This window comes from Theropithecus gelada, chromosome 4 (genome assembly GCF_003255815.1).
Source record: "Theropithecus gelada isolate Dixy chromosome 4, Tgel_1.0, whole genome shotgun sequence".
NCBI classification, from domain to species: Eukaryota; Metazoa; Chordata; class Mammalia; order Primates; family Cercopithecidae; genus Theropithecus; species Theropithecus gelada.
The window spans coordinates 45,638,316-45,652,713 of record NC_037671.1 but is presented as its reverse complement, the minus strand read 5'-3'; the positions used below and the strand labels follow the sequence as shown (position 1 = coordinate 45,652,713).

At 58.7% G+C, this 14,398-nt stretch overlaps 1 protein-coding gene across 1 annotated transcript in view; it reads right to left on the bottom strand.

The window, feature by feature from the left end:
• Window positions 1–373: 373 nt before the first annotated feature.
• TTBK1 (tau tubulin kinase 1) overlaps window positions 374–14,398 on the bottom strand; it is a 45,371-nt gene continuing 31,346 nt past the window's right edge. Inside the window, exons 14-15 of the mRNA XM_025383220.1 lie at window positions 4,320–5,908; window positions 374–3,652 (exon numbers count right to left, since the gene is read on the bottom strand). Coding sequence (XP_025239005.1) covers window positions 3,259–3,652; window positions 4,320–5,908 — 1,983 coding nt within the window. The 3' untranslated portion in view covers window positions 374–3,258. The remainder of the gene's footprint in view (window positions 3,653–4,319; window positions 5,909–14,398) is intronic.

Sequence of the window (14,398 nt, the reverse complement as noted above, 5' to 3'; positions counted from 1 at the left end):
TCACTACACATTATATACATGTAACAAAATTTCTCATGTACTCCATCAATTTGTACAAATAATTTAAAAAATTCTTCCTCCTGGCCTCTCTGCACAAAGCCAGACTCAGTCTCTGGCCCTCAGGAGAAGCATCCAGAGGGCTGTGAGAGTGTACGCTTTGCAGTCAGAATGACAGCAGGACAGTCCCCTTCCTCCTCTGTGACCCTGAGCAAGTTACCTGTGTCTGTCCTGAGCTTTCATTTCCTCCCCTGCCTCCAGGACAGTCCCTCTGCACTTGCCCACCAACCTGTGCTCTGCTTTCCTGCCCAGCCCCGGCCCCAGGAACTGGGTTTTGCCTGCCCTCCCGCAGGGAAGAAGAGTCCAGGCCAACAGAAAAAGGTCCACAGGCTTTTTAATGGTGTGATGGCTACTTCCCTTCCGAGACCCGATCTAATCATTGACAGTGGCTTCCAGGGTGTTGGGGTGGGGTGGACAGGTGCAGGATGGGCAGAGGCCATGCAGTGACTGGGAAGGGCTTGGGGAGGGGTGTTACATTCTGTTTGGCATGTAAACATTCTTAGGTGGCTTCCCGAGGGAGGGGAAGGGCAACTTCCTGCTCCCCACCCCATGCCCACCAGGGCTAGTCCCTGGAGTTGAGAAGACTGAGCAAACCAGGCCCCTGTGAGGAGCTGGGAAATGGGGAGCCTGGGGCACAGCCCCTCTCCTCTCCTGTGCCCCCTTCGTGCACGATGCGGCTGGGGAGGGAAGGCATGTGTTGGGGTGAGCAGACCCTGCATCTGAGTCAGTGACATAGGTTGTTCTGACAGGAAGTGCTGAGGGAGGTGGTGTGACACTTTTACAGAGGAAGGGCTCAGGACCTGGAGGCCTGGTGGAGAGAATGAATGCTCAGGGGGAAGAGGCTGCAGCTGGGGTTGGGGGCACCGGGAGATGTGGCTTCCTCTGCCCTGGATCCTTCCTGGGGAGAGGCACAGAGGCAGTCCCCTAGGTGACCCCCTCCCCACTGGCCCACTTTACCTCTCCCACCTCACCTGGTGACATTCAGAGACTCAGAGGCCTGAGGTCAGTTGGGAGCCCTAGGGTGGTTCGGAATCCCAAGGGAAGACTGGGTTTTGCGTCTCTGCCAGCTCCAATGCTGAGTGAAGCTGGGGGTAGAATGGACCTGGGGCTCTCTCAGGTCCCCCTCTTCCTCCCAGCTCCAAACCAGGGTGTTGTTGGTCCTGGGGCAGAGGTGAGGCTGGGGGCCCTACATTCACGGTTCGGTTGGTGGCAAGGAGCAGGCCCAGGGCCTGGGCACCAGGAGTCATGTCCTGGTCCCCACCTGGCACGAGCTGATTGTCATTCGGAGAAGCTCTAGGTGAGAGGCAGTGGTCCCTCCTCCACTCCCTCTGCTGGACCCAGAGGGCAGTAGAGGGCCTTGGGAGGGCCTCAAGTTGACAAGGAGGGCTCTGTCCGGAGAAGTTTCCTGAGTGTTCTGGGAGCTTCTGCATCAGCATAGGGTGGATATCAAAGACTGTCCACCCAGGAGTCCTCCCCTCGGCTGGTCTGCAGAGAAGCCACCACCGTGGCCTGAAAGTGGCTGCCCAAGCTGCTGACTCTCCATGAGGGGGAGGGTGCTTTCAGGGTCAGCTGCCTCATGGGCATCCTTCTGGGTGATGGTGGCTGGATGCAGCCAGACCGCTGGGGCACACTAAGGCCTTTCTTCCTCTTTCCCTGGATGTCTTGGCTTGCTCTCTGTGACTCAGGGAAGGACAGAGAGGCTAGGCCAGGGGACAGAGGCTGCAGGGGCCTGTCCAGATAGGCAGGGCTGGCTGTCCCATCTGCAGCCGGTGTGCTGCTTGCCCCAGATGTAGGCAGTTGAGGCTCATGATGAGGTGGGGTGAGCTATGCAGGAGCCAGAACCCAGGAAGAGTCCCCACATCCATTCCTGGAGTAGAGCGGCTGCACAGGCTGGGGTCGGGGCAAGAAGGAACAGGCTGAAGGGTGAGCTGAGGGAAGAGTGGGCGTGGGCTGAGGACCCATCACTCAAGCATTCGATCTGGAAGTTAGAAGGGCCTTTCTGCCTCCAGGGGCCAGCTGTCTGTTGGTCGACCTCTCTCTGCTCTCTCTGCCCATTGCGGGAGACGATGCCTGAGCCAGCCCTCCCTCCCTCCCACAGAAGGGAGGACAGGGAGAGTGACTCCACCAGAACTGAGTCCTCGAATCTCCAAAGGGCCAGTGCAAAGATGGTAATCAGCCACTTTCCACCTGCATTGAACTCAGGAAAGAGCAGGTTGGCTGGAACTGCAGTAGACAGGACTGAGGTTAGATGACAGGAAGGAATTCCTGATGGTGAGGGGTCCTGAGCACTAGATCAGGGGAACAGGGGAGGGAGTAAAACTTTGTTAAAGCCCCCTCCAACATCCCACTGGGAAATACTTGCCCGGGAAGGCAGCCCACACGCTTCCTATGGTTCCCACAGAGGCACCACCCAAATTTAGGAGGCAAGAGGTTTCTGTACCCCAGAGGTGCAGGGGAGCACATCCCCTGCCCACAGAATCACCTGCCCACCCATCTCCAAGATCACTTGCCCACTGCCTCCCACCGAGTTGTCCAGGATGGAGTCAACTTTGGGGCAGGTCAGACCTGCCCCCTCACACCTGAGTAGACCGATATCCCCTGGGTCCCCAACTCCAGCCTGGCAGTCCAGAGGCCATCCCTGGCCACAGTGGCTCCCAGAAGACTGTGGGGCTGGACCCTCGGGGGGGAGGCTGGAGCCTCCACTTCTGGAATTTGAGGCTACTTCTCTGAAGGGGTAGGGGGACTTTGGCTGGAAAGGGGCCGGAGGAGGGCAAGGCGCCGCAGGAGGTGTAGGCAGAGGTTGCTGGGGGAGCATTGAGAGCAGCCTAGGCCTGGTGGGCGAACGAACCGGGCGTCCCCAGAAGTGAAGTCCTCGATGAAAAGTGGCTGAGCCTTCCCCGGGGCGGAGAGACTGATGTGAGGCTGGCCGGCCTGACGGGCGGCAGGAGGATGAGAGGACACAGGGCGAGGAAGGGGACGCAGACCCTCCCCGCGGCGCGGTGCCGCGTCCCCCACCGGCCCTGAGGGCTGGTGGGGCGCCGCGTGTGCTCGCGTGCGTCCTCGCGGGTGCAGGCGGAAAGCTGGGGCCAAGGGTGGCGCGCGTCGGGCGCGTAAGGCTGTGCTGGGAGCTGCTCCAGTGTGACCGGCTGCGGGTGGGGGGCCGGGGTGAGGGTGGGGGACCGCGGAGAGCCGCGGGCGTCATTATCTGGCCCCAGCCCGGCCCTCCGCGCCTCCTGCCCGGCCTTTGGTTGTTGCGCGCTGAGCCTGGAGTTTCCCTCTGGGTCCTTTCTTGGAGCCCCCAGGGGAGGGGGTGCCATCAGGCTGGGCCCGGGCCGACGGGACGCCCCGGGGCGGGGGGACCCCGGGCCGGGCCTGGTGCGAGGGGGAGGGGCTCTCTCTGCGGGACAGCGACTGGCTCCGGGGGGATGCGCTGGCATTGCGCGCGGCGGAAGTGGACGTGGGGAGGCCCGGGCTGCGCGGGGCTGGGGGCCTGGCTCCGGCTTGGGCTCGCCCTGGGCCCAGGCCGCGGCCAGGAGGTTGTTTGGGGCGGAGGTCAGCAGCAGTGGCCGACCCCGGGGGAGTCTGCAGCTGGAGCCTGCTTGAGAGCAGAAGGCAGGAGAAAAGAAGAGGGCAAAGAAACAAGACAAGGAGAAATATTTCAGAATCCTCCTGGGCACTGAGCACTGGAGTCCTGCATCCTCAGAGCTGAGACTGAGACCATGGCACAGATGGGTAAACTGAGGCCTGGCATTCTGTCCTCCAGGGCAGGACCTTGAGGGGCCACACGCTCCCAGGCTGCTGCTGGAATAGCCTGCTGCTGGCTTTCTTTAGGGTCCTCATTTCATCTTTAAAATTCTCATGGATTTTGCATTCTAATCTAGAATATACCTATGTTTATATTAATATGAAATGTTTTCTCCCAAGGAGTCAAAGCACTGGGCTTTATCCTTTGGCTTCCAATGCCCCATGGCATACCAGAGGCTGCGTGTGGACCCACTGGCCCCCATCAGCTTTTCCTAAGCCTGGTCTCTCTGGCACCCTCTCCACACATGCTCACTGAAGCCATTCCCCTGAGCCCAGTAACAGGGCTGGAACCCGAATCAGAGTGAGGCAGAGCACAGTTGGGAGGTGCTGGACCAGAGGTGTCACTGAGGGTCCCTCCTGATCTTCCATAGCCCCTGACCTTGGTTCTGGAGAAGCCCCTGCTGGTGGAGGCCTGTGGCCACCCTCTGCCCACCCTGGAGCTGGCAGTGGTTTCTCACCTGCTGGTGATGGCTGTGTCCGATGCTGGGGCCGCGCCGTGGGATTTGCTGGGGAGCTGCTGGGCTGCAGCAGGCATGGGCATGCGGAGGCCAATGGGGCGGGGAATCCGGCTCCGGGTGGCGGCTGCCCGCCCGGCCTTCCTGGGCAAGGCCACTGCCGGCTCAGAGGCGGGCGTGTCCTCCTCGGAGCCCGTGCCTGACAGGGTCTCAGAGGCACGGCGCTGCTCCTCACTAGAGGAGGACGAGGCCCCTGAGGCCAGCCGCAACAGCAGGCGGCCCTGCCTCTTCTCCATCACCAGCCGCGCCAGGTCCTGCTGCAGCCGGGCCCGCTTGCTCCACCGCTCTTTGGCCGACAGTGAGCCTGAGGGCTCGGAGCCGGTGTCCTCCTCAGATAGTAGGATGGGGATACGGCTCCTGGGGCGAGAGCCTGGCATAGCATGGTGTCTGGGGGAGATGGTGGCCACTTTCTCAGGGCTGGGCTCCAGTGGGGACACCGGGGCTGGACTGTCTGCAAGGGCCGGGCCATTGGGCAGTGAGTTTGTGGCCATCGCTGAGGGGGTTTCCCCGGGGGGCCCAGACAGGGCACAGCCCTCTATCTCGGCCCCATTCAGTCCTGAGAGGGCGAGGCCGTTCTCCAGGGGCGCTGGGGCCCCCTCCTCCACAGTGCCCCCATCAGAGGCCAGCTCCAGACCCAGCTCGCCCCCAGTGCTGAACTCCTCAGGCCGCAAGGCTTGTCCACTGGAAGACATGACGTTGAGGTGGGTTTTCTCCGCAATGTGCACAAAGGTCCTCTCAACTTTGGTGAAGGGTGAGGAGGTGACTGCCACGCCCCCGGCCCCTGTGGTCACTGTCCCGGCCCCCGGCCCTGCCCCAGGCCCCGGGGGTTTGGGCTCAGACTTGAGGACAGAGGAGAGGGTGCCTGGCTCAGATACGTCCAGCTGGCTGCCCGTGGGCTGGGGCCGCTCATGCTGAGGAGTGAGGGCAGCCAGGGTGCCCAGGTCAGGGTCGGGGGCCAGTTCGGCAGTGACGGGCGACTTCTTCATGTCGCCAGGAGAGACGAGCACCAGCGTTTTGGAACCCTCCTCAGGCTCCAGGTCCCCATCGGCCATGGAAGCCCGGCCCCTGGACTCCTTTTGATCGTCTGCCAGCAACGTGGACGGGGCGCCCTCCTGGCTCCTGTCGGTGCTCCTCTCACTCCCCTCACTGCTGGAGCCACTGCAAGGCCCCAGCACCTCCCCCAAGGCAACTGCCGCCGCAGCCTCTTCCTCCTCCTCTTCCTCCTCCTCCTCCTCTTCTTCCTCCTCCTCTTCCTCTTCCTCGTCTTCCTCATCCTCTTCTTCCTCTTCCTCATCTTCCTCTTCCTCCTCCTCCTCTTCCTCCTTCCCATTAGCCTGAGGCTGAACAGGAGACAGCGGGACCTGGGGGGTGGTGAGCAGCATGTGGGAGAAGCCCACCCTCCGGACCCTGTTGAGCAACCGCGCCCGTTCTCGGTAATCGGAGAGGTCCCTCTTGAAGTCCTGGTAGGGCAGACTCAGAGGCACAGCTCTTGGGAGGCCATTCACCTCAAATGGGGGCGCCACGGAGAACACCTGCAAGGGGCACACACAGGGACCCTCTGAGGTCACCCACCCTCCTGGACCCAGGGAGACTTCAACTGCACCCACAAGCTAGGAGACTCACAGGCCTGAGTCATCTACCAGAGTGTGAGCTCCATAAAGGTAAGCACAGGCATTGGGTCTGTCTTGTTCACTGCTCTGTCCTCAGGGCCTAGAATGGTCTCTGGCACCTAGTGAGTGCTCAGCAAACCTCTGATGAATGACTGTCCATGCTCTAGGTCCCCTGAAGTCCCAGGCCCTGATCCTGGTGGCCTTTCTGCCTCCCAGCCTCTCCATGTCCCCAGCCCCTCTCATCGCCATGTGCATCCTTCACCTGAGTCAGCAACAATAACAGAAAATGAAAACTGAAAGGAACCACGACCACCACGCAGCTCAGCCCTTCCTTTTACAGATGAGAAAGCCAGGCCCAGAGATGGGTGGCAGGTGTCTGCGCCACTTCCTGGATGGGCTGTGCCAAGCTGGCTCCTAGATGCCCTTAGTACCACCTCCGGGTGTGCAGTTTCTCTGTGGCCAGAGAGCTGGCTGCCCAGGGCCACCAGATCCTGTGCTGGACAGGGGCAAAGGTGTGGCTGTCCTCTACCCTTAAAAGTGCAGGCTGGGCCCCTGGACCTCCAGTCCATCCTCTCAGCCAGGAATTTGTCCAGCCCTCGACAGGTATACTTAAGCTCCATTCCGTTTTCCTCTTCAAAGCTTTGTGCAGAACCTTTGGCAATGTGATGGCCAAACCAGTCCTTGGTTTTCTAGGCTCTTGCCATGTCCCCCTTAGCTTCCTTCCTTCCAGACTAGAAAGGTCTGACCACCTGCTCAGGACCTTGGCTGCTGTGTTTCCTTTGCTCTAGCTCCATCCACCCTGTTCAATACACAGACATCCCCAGGCACCTGCAATGCCCTGGGCCCATTAGGGCTGACACAGCTTTGTTCCATGGTGGGACGGTGCTGATGGTGTCCAGCACTTTGCTAGCGTTTTCTAACACACTGGGCTTCTGTCTGCCTGAGCTAGCAGAACACAGCCCATCCAGGCCAGAAGCCCTGGGGATATCCTGCCTCCCCACTTTCCTGCCTCCCCACTTTCCTGCCCATCCATGCTGCCAAGGAGTCCTGCCAAGCATCCTTCTTAAACCTTTCTGTGTCTGCTACCCCAGGCCCACGAGCACAGCCTTGCCCTCTCTGGTGGTTCCCCAGCCACCGGCCTGCTCCCTCCATCCTGTACTGCCATCCATCCTTTTTACATCTTCCTGAGTGATCTTCCTGAAACTTAATCTGATTCCATCTCTCTCTGCTTCAAATCTGCTATGGCTGCCACAGTCCTTAGGAGACAGTTCAGATCTTTTTTTTTTTTTTTTTTTTTTCGGTGTCCTGCTCTGTCACCCAGGCTGGAGTGCAAGTGGCGCAATCTCGGCTCACTGGGCTCACTGCAACCTCTGCCTCCCGGGTTCAAGTGATTCTCCTGCCTCAGCCTCCCCAGTAGCTGGGATTACAGGTGCCCTCCACCACGCCCGGCTAATTTTTTTTTTTGTATTCTTAGTACAGACAGGGTTTTGCCATGTTGGCCAGGCTGGTCTCAAGCTACTGACCTCAGGTGATCACCTGCTTCGGCCTCCCAGAGTGCTGGGATTACAGGTGTGAGCCACCGCGCCTGGCCTAAGACAGTTCAGATCTTTAACTTGGCGCATGAATCCCCCACCCAACCCTATGACCTGCTCCTACCTGCTGCTGTGGCCTCACTTACTGCAACACCCTCGGTCCCCTGCCCCTGCCTACACTCCACCCATTCTGATGCTTCCAGAAGTTCCTAAGTGCATCTTCCAGCTCACACTTAGCCCAGGCAGTTTCCTTCACCTGGGGGTCCCTCTCACCCCCTCTCTGCACATGATAACTTGCTACCCTTCCTTCAAGACCAGCTCAAGCAGCTCCTGGTCTTAGCAAAGGAGAGACAAAGCCTTCCTGTCAACTTTCCTGTCCACCCACCAAGCAGATTTACGTACTCTCCCTTTTCTACTTGTTTTTCACATCTTTCCATGAGAGAATCTCCCACCTGTTGTTCTACATGCATTTATTTATAGGGTTCTCTCTCCTGTTACACAGAGATCCCTGAGGGCTTCTTCATTCACTCCTTCAAGACATTCAAAGTGGTCTTTGAATGTCTCTTGTCTTGGTCACCATGTTATAGTCTAAGAATCTGTGGATCAAGTATGAATGAGATAGAGATTGTCCTTAGTTTCTCTATATCAGGAAACTAAGTGGGGATATGCACATTCCACAAATGTTGTGATCATAAATGAGGTCATATAAGCAAAGGCATATAGCAGTTGCTCAATAAATGTTAGCTTTCTCCCCACCTCACCTCCCACCTCCTGCTCTGCTCGCTTTGGTTTGAAGGTCATTGGCAGAAAAGCCTGGATGCCACACCTATGGGGAATAGGGTGTGGAGAAGGGAGGGGGCTCTGCTAGCTGAAGCCTCCATGCAAATAGCACAAAGCCAGGTGGAGAGAAAGGCAGAGACCTCCAATGCTGAGGGTCTGTCCAGGGCTGTGGCTGCTCCCCTTCCCAACTGCCATGATCTTCCCTGTAATCAGACCATCAGTGAGGGTTTGGTGGGGGTGATGCAAGAATATAGCTTCAGATTCCAACAGGACACCAGCAACCCTGTTTGGGCCAGGTAAGGAACTTTCTTAGAAAACTCTTCTTAGTCAGAAAGTTTTCTTAGAAAGTTTTCTCAGAAAGCTCTTCTTAGTCAGAAAGTTTTCTTAGAAAGCTTTCTCAGAAAGCTCCCTACCTGGCTCAAACAGGGTTGCTAGAGTTTCCTCAGCCTGGGGAACATGGCAAAATCCTGTTTCCACTAAAAATACAAAAATTAGCTGGGCGTGGTTGTGCACGCCTGTGGTCCCAGCTACTCGGGAGGCTGAGGAGATCAAAACTGCAGTGAGCTGTGATCACACTACTGCACTCCAGCCTGGGCAACAGAGCGACACTGTCTCAAAAAACACAACAACAACAACAACAACAACAAAACTTTGTCCCCTCCACATATAGGCTGGAAGTGTCCAGAAGAATGTACTTTTTCTACACAATATTCGTTCTTATTAATCCATTCACTCATTTAGCAAACACTAAGCACCAACTCTGCGCCAGGCCTTGTGCTGGGACACTTTACCAGTCACCAATGTTACGGCTAGAGAAAATGGCTGGGTAGAGGTGGAGGGGCTGCTGTAAGCTCCCAGGTGAATGGGGACCATGGGGTGGGTGGGTGTTGGCACTGAGAGTCAGGGACAGGCAGACAGACAGAGAGCTCTGAGCATGTCTCTCTCCCAACCACCTCTGAACTCACCCAACTGGCACCAGACACATCCTGCCCAGTAGGGATGGCCTTTAACTCCACCAGGCCACCCATTCTCCACAGAACCTTTGCCTATTGTCCCTCTCTAATCCCTGGCACCTTGGTTAGAGACACCCTTTCCTTTGCTCTCTGGCCAGGTCCTGGATCTCTCTGAAAAGGCCGCATGGAGAGGATGGGATGCCCCCGCAACACACACACACACACACACACACACACACACACGGTGCTCACATTGGATGGTTGTAGGTGAAACCCTTTCTCCTGCCTCAAAGTCCTCCCCTCCTATTACCTGAGAGAGAGGAGGAATGAGAACTGGAAATCAATGATCAGTCATAAAATCAGACTGGGAAACTGAGGCACAGAGAAGGGCATGGATTTGGGCACTGGTCCAGGTTGTGAAGCACATCCACCAGGGTGGCCCAGGACCCAAAACTCTTTTCTTTTCTTTTTTTTTTTTTTTTGAGACAGAGTCTCGCTCTGTCGCCCAGGCTGGAGTGCAGTGGCCAGATCTCAGCTCACTGCAAGCTCTGCCTCCTGGGTTCACGCCATTCTTCTGCCTCAACCTCCCAAGTAGCTGGGACTACAGGCGCCCGCCACCTCGCCCGGCTAGTTTTTTGTATTTTTTAGTAGAGATGGGGTTTCACCGGGTTAGCCAGGATGGTCTCGATCTCCTGACCTCGTGATCCGCCCATCTCGGTCTCCCAAATTGCTGGGATTACAGGCTTGAGCCACCGCGCCCGGCCCCAAAACTCTTTCCAGTGTCTCCCACTCAGTCCCATGTGGGGATATCTGGAACCCTCTGCCTTTTGGGAGGAAGAGCCCTGAATCTCACGGTGAGGACAACTTTGCCCTAAAGATAACCGCCACCCCCACACCAACCTAGGCTTGCTGGCTTTTCGGTTCCAAAGTCCCTCTGCCCTTCCCCCATCTGGCTCTGTGCTGGGGAGGGGCAGAGCCTGGGCTCAAATTCCTCCCTCCTCAGAGAGTAGCCTAACCCTCTCCCTGCCTCTCCTGGATGCCCAGTGAATTATTCATCCATTTGCCCATTTGATCTTGAGTTCATTCACTCAGCCAGTGATCCACAGACACCTTCAGTGTGCCTGGCCCTTTAGCTGTCTGACAAAGTTCACACCTTCTTGCTTCCTTCTCAGGGCAGCAACCTTTATGATTCTCATCTGCTTATTGTGGTTCCCAGGCCTGGCTTGGCACAGCATTGTCCAGAGTTGCTTTTTAAAAATGCACAGTCCTGGGTCCTACCCCTAGATTCTGTAGGTCAGCGATGAGGCCCAGAAATCTGGTTGTTTTAAAGCTCCTTAGTGATTCAGAGTTCAGCCAAAGGCATATATGTGTTAAGGGTTGGGCTGTGGGGAGAGGAGGAGGACAGGTCAATCAAACCGATACCCTCAGAGAGAATGAAAGTCCCAGCCCTGCCCCTCCATCCACTGTGCTTTGTCTAGAGGGCTAGGCCTCACCAGCTCCAGAGCCCAGCCCATGTCCATGTTTACTCCAGTCAGGAGGAAAAGTGAAGGGAGAGGATGGACCAGATTCTGAGCTTCAGTTGCCACCAACAAAACTGGGCTCTCATGCCCTTGGAGAAACTTTTCTGACACCAACAGTGGAGACGGGGCTCCACATAGCCCCATCCTTAATCCCCACACAGGGTGCATGGAGCCACTCCTGTCTGGACCCCAGCCAGCTCCAGACTTCAGCACTGCACCCCAGCCCATGGTCCCGAAGTCAAAGATGCGGGGCTGGGAGGCGAAGTGTGGCGGAAGCAGGAGGGTGAGCCCTGGCTCCCCACTCCTCCCATGCTGAGCTGGGGGGCTTGTGCCTCTCACAGCAGTTCCTTCTCCTCTCTCAGAAACTGCCTCATGCACGCCTCCCATCCCCTCTCCTCCACTAAGGAAGAAGCACCCCCCACGCCCCTGCTCCACCTGTGAGGTGAGCTGTGCCTGCATCACCTCTGTCAGCTCCGCACTCAGCACCGCCTTTCCCAGACCCTACCTGCATTTGTCTGTCTGCGTCACCACTCTGCAAACGTCTCTGACAGGCCAAGAGCCCTCCCTCCACTTCACCCCACACCCAGGAGTGCTGCGGAAGGGGAAGGTGGCAGAAGGGGTAAGATGACCCAGGAACATGGCCACCTACTCTAGGTCTATGCAGAACTGCACACACTTGACCCCACATCTCTGTGTCCAAAACCCACCCTTGCCTGCCCCAGGGCAAGGAGCTGACAGCTTGTGGGGGGCATCTTCTAAATGCCCCGGGGCTTTGGGAATACAGCTGGAGCTTGCCCCTTTGCCTTCCTGTTTGTCAGTGTGCGGGGATGGGGTGGAGGCATGGGGGACTTCCTTTATTACATTGTCCTCCTCACCTTTCCCCTCTCTCTCCAGTCTCAGAAGTCTGCCATTATTTCCGTCCTAGTGCCCCACCCCTCCCGCTGACTGAGTTCTCCTTCAACCCACATTCCATCCCTGCACCCCCAACCCCAGCCTCTCACAGTCCATGCTCCAGTGTCCCTCCTTGGCGGACCACCCCCACCCTGGCACCCCCAAGGCCAGGGCTGCATCTCCCGTATTTCTCAGATCGCCTATGGTAGCAGAGGGCCAGGGGAGGCTCCTCAGTGCAGTGTCCTGTCACAGGCCTCTGGCATCCTGGCTTTCTAGTCCCACCAGACACTTGGTCTCAAAAGCCTGATCCCATAGAGAACTGATCACTGGGCCTGGTGGGTCCAGCCCCCTACTTCTACACACCCTCTATCCCCACCCGGAAGTTGGCAATTTGGAGTTGAGCCCCAGAGACCAGAGTCCACTCACCCCTTCCCTCCCGACCTGTTCAGTGAAAGGAGACTGCCAGCAGGGCGAGGGTGACTCAAGTCCAACTAGGCCCAAACCTCTGGGGTGCCCTCCTCACCCAGCTGCCTGGCTAAGGTGTGGACGAAGCTCATCCACTGACTTGGAACTTGCCCACCCCTCAGTCCCAGAGTCAGCGACAGACTAGCCCCTGCCCTCTGCCCAGCCGGGCGACCTCAGAGCCAGGGTCTACACTGAGAGTTGGGAAAAGAAGTGGGAGGGTGAAAGAAAGCAGGCGGAGGCGCAGGTTCCTGGAAGGCGTCTTTAATCAGGATTTGGTAGTACACAAGCTCTCCGGATTGTCTGCATTAACATACAGGGACTTAAAAAGGCACAAGATCCCTCGCACAGCGACGCGTGACGGCGGGGCGCCCCCTCCCCGCCCGTGCGCGGCCGTGTGCGCGTGGGTGCGTGTCCGTGTCCCACCCCCGTGGCGGCGCCGCGCGTGTGCGTGTCGGTTTCAAGTGTTGGATTTGTACAGTACTCGCAGTCTAGGGGCGGGGGTCTCAGTGCATGCTTTTCTACCCGGGCCTGGGGCCACCCCCCGACGCCGCTATGTACACTAAGGAGGACGCACCCCGGAGAGAGAGAGGAAGAAAAAAAAGCGTCCCATCTTCGTGTGCGTGTGTGTGTGTGCGTGTGAGTGTGTGGTTTTGAGTTTTTCGTGCATGCTTCCGCTGGCCAGGGTCGGGGAATAGTGCAAGCGTATAATACAGTATTATTGCAGTACAAAAGGGAGGGTCGAGGGAAGGACTTACGATGGGAGGGGAAGGCTCAGGAATAAACCGACTGGGACTCAGGACCTCCGCGAGGGTCCTCTCGCTAATCCTCTTCCTATCCCTCCCCCACTCCGCCCCCACCCCCGCAATTAGAAAGCGTCTGCGGACGCATGAAGGGGCTCAGCTAGGCCCCAGTGCTGAGTTTCTCTCTCCCACCAGTCCCAATTCTCGGGGGGGCAGGGGCCAGCCCCTCTCCTTGCTAGACACTGAGAACTCTGAGGGCCCGGAGCCCCGTTCCCTCCCCCACGGAAGCCCCTCCGAGCGGGGGGCGGGGTCGACGGAGCAAGTGCAAAGGAAGCAGATGTTGGTCCCTGAGTTTTATTTTCGGGGGTGGGGGTGTGGGAAGAGCTGGAAATGGGGGGCATGTTTGGGGACCCCCAGGGCCCTCAGTGGTGGGATGGGGCAGGGGACGCGGACTGGGGCGTGGGCAAAAAGGGGGCTGTTGGGTTGCTCTGAGAGACCTGGGCTCAAAGCTCTGCTCCCCCTCAACTCTGGGCTCTTTGGCATCCAATTGCAAGGCCAATTATTGGGGCGGGGGTAGGGGGCAACTCGACGGGCTGTGAGGTAACGGGAGTCAAGGGGGTGGGGCGACGGGGCCCTCCGAGCCTGGAGACCTAGCTGAACGCCTCCCCCCGCCCCCATCCGCACCCCAGCCTGGCAGCACTGAGGGGAGCCCCACTCCAGCCCGCCCCCGCCCCGGGGCCAGGGACCCAGAGGCCGCCAGCCAGCAGCACGGAAAAGCAAACGAAAACGGGCGCGAAGGCGGGGGCGGCGGGGGCGGTGGGGGACGCGAACCCAGGGGAAGCCTCGGCGGCGGGGCGGGGCGGGAGCGCGGCGGGGCCGAAGTCCGGCGGGGGGTGCGGGGCGCTGTGTGGGGCGGGCCGTACATTCGTGGCGCTGGCCGCGGGGACGGGCGGGTGGACTGGGGCCCTGGTTTGGGGACCTGCGGGGGTCCGGCTGCGCAGTCCTCGTGCGCTCCGGGCTAGGGCTGCTAGTGCAGGGTCCGGAGAGTGGGCGAAGTGCGCGCAGCTGCGGAGGGAGAGTGTGTGAGTGTGGCTGTGAGTGTGAGTGTGAGTGTGTGAGGGCCGGTTAATGATTGGCCATGTGGACCCCACTGCCCGCCCCCACAGCCTGTGCAGGGAGGGAGGGTGCGTGGTGGGACTGAAGGTGGAGCCGAGTGGAGGAGAGTCTAGGTAGGTTCTAGGAAGGAGTCCTGTGGGCTCCATTTCCCTCTCCTCTCCACCCCTTCCCCACCCCTCATTTGGAGGAAACGGGCACGCAGGCTCGGGGCCTCCCGGGCTGTGACGCCCACTGGATGGCGTGTGGGGAACCAGAGGGATATTGGAGGGGTGTGGCCCTCAGACCTGGAGCCTCTCCCTTAGGAAGAAGGATGCGTGACATTTTCAGGGGCTGACTGTGTGGAGGGTGGGCTGGTTCCTGACTCTTGAGTTGAATGTGTCCCAGGTCTCAGTGGAGTTTGGGGTAGGGTTTTTTT